Consider the following 8,732-nt stretch of genomic DNA (forward strand, 5'->3'; position numbering starts at 1 on the left):
AGGACGGGTGTCCCTGAAGGAGAGCCCAGGAGGGCAGTTTGGTGGCCATGGATGGCTCTGGGCTGTCTCATCCTGCTGGGTGAGCAGAGATGCTGTGGGAGGAGGGAGAATCCTCAGCACTGCCCCTCTCCAGAGCACCCCTTGCACACCAGGTGTTTGTGTGAGCTCTCACACCTTCCCTCTCTTCTCTTGGCAGCTGATTTGGGTGACATGGGACACAAGAAACCCTCCAGATGCTGCATCTCCTCGAGTTTCACCTGCTCTCCAGAAGCCTTGTCAGGGTAAAATGCAGCAAAATCACTGCTTTTGATGAATCAGCAACAGGGATTTTATTGGATGTAACCCAGAACCATGGATTTGTTCCCAGTTCCCCTTTCATTATGTTGGGCCAGGAATGGAGATGGGGCCCTGGCAGCTCCTGGCCCTGAAGCTGCAGTGACAACACACTGCAATCCCAAAAAATGTCAGGAAATGCATCTTTTTGTCTGACCACCCCAGAGCAACACTGTGATACAACCTTTCCTAAAATCTGCAGTTCCTGATGCCATCAGCTGCTCCCACAGACAACCAAATCAAAGTGAGGTAAGGTGCACACCGAGAGGCAGTTTGTTGAAAATCGAGTTCCAAACTTAAGCTTTAAAATAAACATATCAAGATAAACAGATTGGTCTTTGTTTCAGGCACAATCGGCTTGACTGTTTTTTTTCTTCTTGTTGATGTTCTCGATGTTTTTCAATGTGTGATGCCATTTCCTGAGGACTGTCTCTGCTCCAGAAACCTGTGTTCTTCCTTGGCTTCTCTCTCTCTGCCTTTTGTGGTTTATACACACAGGTGACCAGTTTTTTAGAGAAATTCTGACTCAGGCTGCACACTAAGGCTTTTCACTCCATCATTTCTACTCTGCTCTACACTCGGGCCACCAATGTGAGTTGCTTGCACCAGGCACTAATTCCTCTGCCAAAATGGGTGAGCAGCAGCAGTGGCAAGGCTAGGGCAACCCCACTCCCACAGTGAGATGTGGTAAATGTGGAATAAACCTCCTCCTTCCACCTGGGGAGGGAGGGAAACACACAGAGGCCACAGCAGTCTGGCACAGCCAGGGCTGCAGCAGATTCCCTTCTGTCCCAGCACAGCATCATCATCTGGAAAAATGTCATTGTACATCCCAAGGCAAGAGGGGACACAAATTCTGTGCAATTCTCTATCTGAATTAGGCAATCCCCAAAGCCAGCTTTGAACAGCACAGAAACATGCTGTGTTCTGAGTTAGTGGAAGGAAAGTTTTAGAGAAAATTGGGAAATTTGGAGCAAACTGAGACTTGGGAGAAACGCTCAGCTGGCGACAGAAGGCATGTTCAAATAAATCTGTCCTAAGAAAACAGCACTGAGGTCGCTGTGTCGGCTGGGAAAGCATCAGTTGTGAGCAGTTGCAAACTTCATGCATTTAATTTCCACTCTTGGGACCATTAAATCTCAGTCCTTATCATTTAAGGGAGGAAATCACCATTGTGCTTCATTAGTGAGAAAAAGAATGTGTTGATCTTTATGTGGGATGTTCAAGTGCAGGTGTCATTGGACTTACCAGTTCCTGCAAACATCCACTTTTTAAAGCACCCTGCCAACACCTACACAATTAAAAATCAAGACTCAGATGAAAGTGGGCCACATCTTTTTAACATGAAATCTTCACATACCTCACACGTGTCTGCCTGAATTATCCAGAAACATGGCAATCAAATATAATTTAATGAATGATTGTGAAAGCAAACCTGTTTTATTTCAGTTCGCAATATTCAAAACTTCTCTTCCTGGAACCCATGAAGTTCTGGCATTTATTTCAAAGATATCAGATCACTTATCTGCTTCTGAAGCATTCTTGTTCTCTTATTTCTAGTAAGAGATGTGATTTTAATTTTGATGTTGGCCTCAAGTGATCCCGAGCTTGAAATTTGGACCAGGAAAACGCTGCATTGCTTGGGAGATCTGTAAATTACACAAACTTACAGCGAGAGGAAACAAAAGGAAAATAACTGATGGGGAAGAAATGTTCGGAGAGCTGCAAACCTCCATCCACATTAGTGGCTTTCTGCTGAGACTAAGCAAGAAGGGAGGTTTGGAGGTTTGCATTCAGTTTGGATACTCAGAGTGGTTGTCAGAGGGCCTCAAGAGCACAAGCCCTGCCTGGGAGTCACAGCTGGGACCTGCTCGGGGCGCTGAGCAGAACCCCAGCCCTGCACCTCTGAACGGGGACTGTGCCTCCCTTCCCTTCCTGGGCATCGTCCTGCATTTCAGCGGCCTTCATCTCCCCACACTAATCCTTTTTGTACCTGTGGTTCCTGGCACATCCTCTGCCAGGACACGGACTTTGAGCAGAATTTTAAAAAAAGCCAACAAAAAAAAAAAAAAAAAAAACCAACAAAAAACTCCAAAAATACAACACTCTGCTTTTTAGCGCCAGAGTTATTAATAATTAACATTCATAGCACAAAACCGGTAAAACCGGTTCGGCAAAATAAAGCCCGGCATTTTATTATTATTTTAGGGTTTAATTTAGTCATCCTAAGTTACTCGGGCTCATGTTTGCAAATCACGCAGTGCTGGGACTTCACCCCTCCGGCCCGACCAGTTCTGGAGAGCGGCTGGGGGGCAGCGGGGGACCGGGACAGCGCCGGGGGAGCGGGGACACGGCAACCGGGGAACCCCGACGCATGGAAACCATCGCGGAGCTCCGGGACACGGCACACGGGGCTCCCCGCCGCATGGAGCGCATCCCGGAGCTCCGGGACACGGCACACCGGCGCTCCCCGCCGCACGGAGCGCATCCCGGAGCACCGGGACGCGGCCCGCCCCGTCGGGGATGCGCGGCGCCGGGGCGCGGCGCCGGCTCGCCATTGCCCTCTGGAGGAGCCCGGGCCGTTCTTTGCGGTTCCCCTCGGGGCTGTGCTAAATTTGGGGATTGTTTTGTAGTTTTAATTTCTATCTCTTTTTCTTTTTTTTTTTTTTTTAATTTTATTTTATTTTACGGACTATTCCCAGCCTTGCATCCACTCCCGGGAATGGGGGCTGCCCGACCGCGGCTCCTCGGTCCCGGTGATGAAGGAGTCGAGAATAGCCCAGGGCTGGCGTGGGCCAGGTGAAGGACCGCGCCGTCGGGGCGGTTCGGAAAATGAACAAAAATGGGAAAAGAAAAAAGAATTAAAACAAACAAACAAACAAACAAACAAACCCCAAAAAACAAACAAAAAGAAAAAGTAAAAAAGAAAAAAGGGAAAAGAAAAAGTAGAGAAGAAATAAATAAAAAGAAAGTTTAAAAGTACACTAAACGAAAAATAGCACGAAGATGCAAGTCTAGGCGGAAGGCAGACAGGCAGAGCGCCCCGGCGGCCGCTCGGGATGCTCCGTCCCACCTCCCTTCGTCCCTCCCTTCCCGACGACTCCCGCCGGGAGTTCCCTCCCCGCCGCCGGTGCGGGAGCCCCCGCGGCGCGCGGGCATCCCCGGCGCGTGTGTCCCCGCGTCCCGCCCCGCCGCTCCCGCGTCACCGCCGCGCCCGCGTCACGGGGCGCTCGGGGCGGGGCCGCCGCTCGCTCCGTGCGCTCCCCGGAGCCGGCCCGGCCCGCCCCGTCCCCCTCCTTTCTCCCCACATGTCCGTTTGTTGTCGCCGTCGCCATGGCGGCGGGGGCGGCGCGCCCGCCAAGTGAGGTGATAAGAGGGAGCGGCGGCGACAGGACCGCGCAGTGCCGAGCGGGGCGCGGCGGCGGCGGAGCGCGCCCGGCGCATCCCTCCTTCCATCCAGCCCTCCTTTCCCCACTGGCACCACCGCGCCCCGTCCGTCTTGCCCGGCTCCCCACATGGCCGCGGCTCCTCGGGAAACGCCTAGCGCCGCCGCCCTGCCGGTGCCGGAGCCGCGTTGCCGGGCGGCGGCCGCCGCCTCCTCTTCACCCTCCTCTTCCTCGTCCCCGCGGCGCCGCTAGCGCCCCGCGTCCCGCTCCGCGCAGCGCCGAGCTACAAGAAGAAGCAGAAGCAGCAGGAGCAGCAGCCCGGCGCTCCCGCGGCACCGCCCCGGCGGCGGTGCTGCGCCGGCTCCGCGCGGCTGGACGGCGCGTCCGTGCCGCCTTCCCTCCCTGTGCTCCGCGCCGGCGCTCGGGACCACGGCGGCGGCGGCGGCTCGGCGGGACGCCCCGGCACGGATGCGGTGGGTGCCGGCTGCGGCTGCCACCTTCCCTCCCTCCTTCCCTCCGTCCCCCTCCGTGGCCGGCCGCCGGCTGACTCGGCTGTGTCTCCCCACCGCAGGCAGCCCCCCGGCGAGTGCGAGATGGCGCTCAGCGGCACGCTCCTTCCCTCCATCGCCACCTTCGCGGCGGGCGCCGCGGGCCGCGAGAAGGCGGCGCGGCCCGCGGGCCCCGGCAACGTGAGTATCGGCGCCGCGGCGCCGCGACACGGACGGGGCCGGGCGGGACGGGCCGGGGCCGGGGCCGGGCGGGGCGGGGGCCGTCGGGGCGGGCGCGGTGCCGTGCGGCCGGCGCTGAGCCGTGCGAATGTCCCCGCAGCGCTGGCGGGAGGAGCTGTCGCAGCTGAAGCGGCCGCCGCCGGCGCTGTCGGCGCGGCCGGTGGAGACGCCGCCGTCGGAGCTGGAAGGCGCCGCCGCTCTCGGGCCCCGCCGCGACGCCGAGGAGTTCAATGAGCTGCTGGACTTCGACTTCATCCTCTCCAACTCGCTCATGCACCAGGAGCCCGCCGCCGCCGCCATAGTGGTGGCCCCCGCCGCCACCCCGGCCCCCACCGCCAGCCCCTGCCCCGCCGGGCCCTTCGCCTACCCGCTGCCCCGGCCCGAGCCCGCCGGTCTCCTCTACGGCGGCGGCGGCTGCGACGGGGCTCCCGCCGCCGGCTCCGCCGCGCCCTTCAATCTGGCCGACATCACCGACGTGTCCCCCTCGGGAGGCTTCGTGGCCGAGCTGATGCGGCCAGACCTGGACGCGGTGTACCTGCCAGCGCCGGCCGCGCTGCCGCCCCTAGGCAGCCTGCAGGGCAAGTTCGTGGTGAAGGCGGTGGGCGACTACAGCCACCCGGGGCTCAGCCCCAAGAGCGGCCCCGCCGCCCCGCCGCCCGGCGCCGACGGCCCCGGCGCTCCCTACACCTCCCTGCCGCGGATGTGCCCCAAAATCAAGCAGGAGGCCGCGCCGCCCTGCACGCTGGCCCCGCCGCCGCCGCACGGGAGCAGCCCCCGAGGAGCCCCCCAGCACGACTTCGCCCTGGGCAGCCGGCCGCTGCCCGCCCGGAGTACGCCGTCGCTGGGGCCCGAGGAGATGCTGGGCGGCAGAGACTGTATCCCCGCCACGCCGGGGCTGGGCCACCCGCCGCTGCCGCCGGGGTACCCCCCGGCTCCGGGCTACCCCGCCTTCCTGCCCGAGCAGCTCTCTCCCGGAGCGCTGCAGTACCAAGGTGAGTCCCCGCGGTGCTGCTGGGGCTGCGGATTGTCCCGGCTTGGGCGCTGGCCGTGCTCACTCCTCCCTGTCCGCCCCTAGAGCTGATGCCGCCGGGGAGCTGCCTGCCTGAGGAGACCAAGCCCAAGAGGGGACGGCGGTCATGGCCTCGGAAAAGGACGGCCACACACACCTGTGACTATGCGGGCTGCGGCAAAACCTACACCAAGAGCTCTCATCTCAAGGCGCATCTGAGAACCCACACAGGTTAGTTCTCCCAGCGCCGGGGTCAGGGGGATGTCCTGGCCTGAGGGGCACGGGGTGTGACCCCACCGGACAGTGGAGGGGTTAAAAGCAACAAGGCTTTTCCTTGCTGGGTTTCCGGGCTTTTTTTTTTTCCTCCCCCCTTGGCTACGTGAAGTCCTGAGCAGTCTTCACTTATTGGCTTGACATTTTGCTTAATGGTTCAGAGTGACTCAGATGTGGGAGCGGGTGGGTTTCTTGCCAAGTCAGAGTTTGTTCCTTCTCTCTTGCTGTGTGGCTAGCTAATTAGCAGGTAGCTGGAAGCCGGCAGGGATTTGTTGCTCCGGATTGTGTTCACCCACTTCTGAGAAGGCAGCAGCCCTCTCTCGAAGATAACTACTTTCTTTGCTGGTGAAGTGCTTTGCACATGCACCCCTCTCTTGGTTGGCTGTAGGGCAAGAGGTTGTGCACCTCTACAAGTTGTTACTCCCTTTTTGGGAAAACCGAGATAGATTCCCTGTAGAGCAGGGTTTTTTTCAGCTGAGCTGGCAGCGCCGATGAGGTGCCTCACCCACCATCTCCCCCTGCACCAGCAGAGTTTAATTGTCGATTATCCAGTGCTAGAATTGGGATAAAATCTTCCCAAAATGTGTGTGTGTGAGCCCAGTCTCTAACTTCGTAGCTGAGTACAGAGTTGCAGTAACTGAGCTTGTGAAAGCAGGTACAGCACACAGGTTTCGCCAGCGTGGGCATTCCGTAACAGTGACTAAATAACCTGGGAATTTGCATAATTTGAATCCCTGGGTTGTGAACCTGATTCAAAACTTTCTCCTGAAGGGGAGATGGGAAAGGGAAAACACACTGGTGCGGCAGTAGTTAAGCTATGTCTTCGGGTAATGGCAGAAAGGGGAAAAAAATTGGGCAAGTGAGCAGTGAGCAGAAAATCTGCCTCAAGCCAGTCAGCACCATCCCCAGGATGTGTAGGACAGGGAGTTTATAATTGTTGGGGAAGCTCATCTTGCTATTGACAGTAGTTTTTGTATAATGAAGACACTAGTAAGACTGAGTCCTTAATCAGGCAGAGCTAATGAAAACAGTTTCCAGCTGTTTTTTCATTCTTGAGACCTACAATTATCTAAATACGTTGTCTGCTGAGCTATTTCTGGTTGCTGTTTTGATTGTGTAACACCGCCAGCAAAAATACACACTCAGGTGCTCTGAAGCCTGGTGTGCAAGGCAGTGAAAATGAGCATTTTTGTGAAGATTTAAGTGACACTAGCATTTCATAGCACCTTGAAAAGATGTACATCTTGAGAAGACAGCCTTGCTGTTTCAGTCTTTTAGTCTTTGTAGTTTGTTTGCAGCTGCTTCATGGAATTCATTGCTTTTGACCACTCTTTGATTTATCTAGGACTGCTTGAAAGAAGGTGCTACAAGTGATAGCCGCAGAAAACCCCCAAAATTCCTGTGTTTCACTGCTTGCTTTTTGGTTTGGTTTTTTTTTTGCAGGTGAGAAGCCTTATCACTGTGACTGGGAAGGCTGCGGGTGGAAGTTTGCCCGATCTGATGAACTCACCCGTCACTACAGAAAACACACGGGCCACCGCCCTTTCCAGTGCCAGCGCTGTGACAGAGCCTTCTCCAGGTCGGACCACCTTGCCTTACACATGAAGAGGCACTTCTGATTTGGGAAAGCAGTGGATCTTTCCCCCGACTGCCACAGAGATTCAGTATTTACAGCACAAGGACTGTCTTCCACAAGACGGGGAGAACTCATTTTAAGCACTACAGATAATCGAGGTGAAGTCTTCCAAAGAGTGGAAAAGAGGGATAACTGCATATGGACATTGCAACTTTCTTTTTTTTTATAGTTATACACTTAAGAGAACCAAAGACATTGGGGGTCAATGACTGGATCTTCTATCATTCCATTTGTAAATCCAACTTGAATTATTTCTGGACTACAGAATGCCAAGGAGTGACTGGAAGTCACGGATATCAGGGTTAAACAGACTGTATGTAGTTCGGAGGGTGGGGATATTACACAGGGAAATTACATTCCCTTAATTTCCTTTCAATGCAATATTAGATGTACATGTCATCTTGTACTTTCTTTTGTTTTTTTTTTTTTTTTCCTTCTAAAGCCATTACAATGTTAAAAGAGGAGGAAAAATTCAGGTACAGAATTATATTTTAAAAGCCTATTTCATGGTGCTTAGTGACTGTTGGTTCTAGAGGTACCAAAAACAGGAAGCCAAAGTTCTCAAACTGCTGCATATCTGACAAGGAACTATTTTTTATCTTCCGATTGCCAATTATGACCTAAATCAGGTGAATAACCCTGGTTTATCTTTTTTATTAAGAAAATAACTTTATGCAGACAGTCTGTAATGCACTGTGGTTTCGATGTGCAATAGTTTGTACAATGGTTTATTCCCAAATATGCCTTAAGCAGAACAAATGTTTTCTATATAGTTCTTTACATAATAAATATGTAATATAAATTTAAGCAAACTTCTATTTTGTATATTTGTAAACTACGAAGTAATAATGAACATTTTGTTGGAATTTGTATTTTGCATATTCAAGGTGAAAATAAGTTTTAAATAAACCTATAATATTTTATCTGAACGGTTGCTCTAGTTTTTTTCTGTGTATGGACATGGCCAAAGGAAGTTTGTTAGGTATTTGTTGGTGGTTGAGTTTACCAAGGCAAGGAGGGGGTGGTGGCAAAATGCTTGTAGTCTCAAGACTCTGAAAGACAGGATTGTGTAAGTGCAGTGCTGATGTAACATCTCTTTTTAGGGAAAAAGGTGTATGGAAAGTTTTTGCTCTGGATGTCAAGTTGCTGCTTATCTCACCTGTATGGGTAAAACTGTAATTTATGATTTTTAAAGTAACTCAGTTTAAATGATTTTTTAGAGGACATAGTTTTGTTGAGGACATAAGACCTTGTGCATCTGATGATAACAAATATAGTAGTTAAAACAAAAGTGTAAATATCAACTTTTTATGCCCTAATGTGCCTTTGGAATGCTACTAAAGTCCAAATTTCGATGTAGTGTTTGT

The 8,732-nt window shown here is 53.5% G+C and overlaps 1 protein-coding gene across 1 annotated transcript; it reads left to right on the forward strand.

The window, feature by feature from the left end:
• The first annotated feature begins 4,187 nt into the window (after nucleotides 1–4,187).
• Nucleotides 4,188–8,195, forward strand: KLF4 (KLF transcription factor 4). The gene is given in 5 exon segments (XM_054286652.1): nucleotides 4,188–4,211; nucleotides 4,214–4,408; nucleotides 4,548–5,439; nucleotides 5,523–5,687; nucleotides 7,173–8,195. Coding segments are annotated over 5 exon segments (1,452 nt in total). The 3' UTR covers nucleotides 7,349–8,195.
• Nucleotides 8,196–8,732: the final 537 nt, after the last annotated feature.

Source organism: Melozone crissalis, unplaced genomic scaffold (assembly GCF_028551555.1).
Source record: "Melozone crissalis strain CALT ecotype California unplaced genomic scaffold, PUWL_Pcris_2 ptg000005l_1, whole genome shotgun sequence".
Lineage (NCBI taxonomy): Eukaryota > Metazoa > Chordata > Aves > Passeriformes > Passerellidae > Melozone > Melozone crissalis.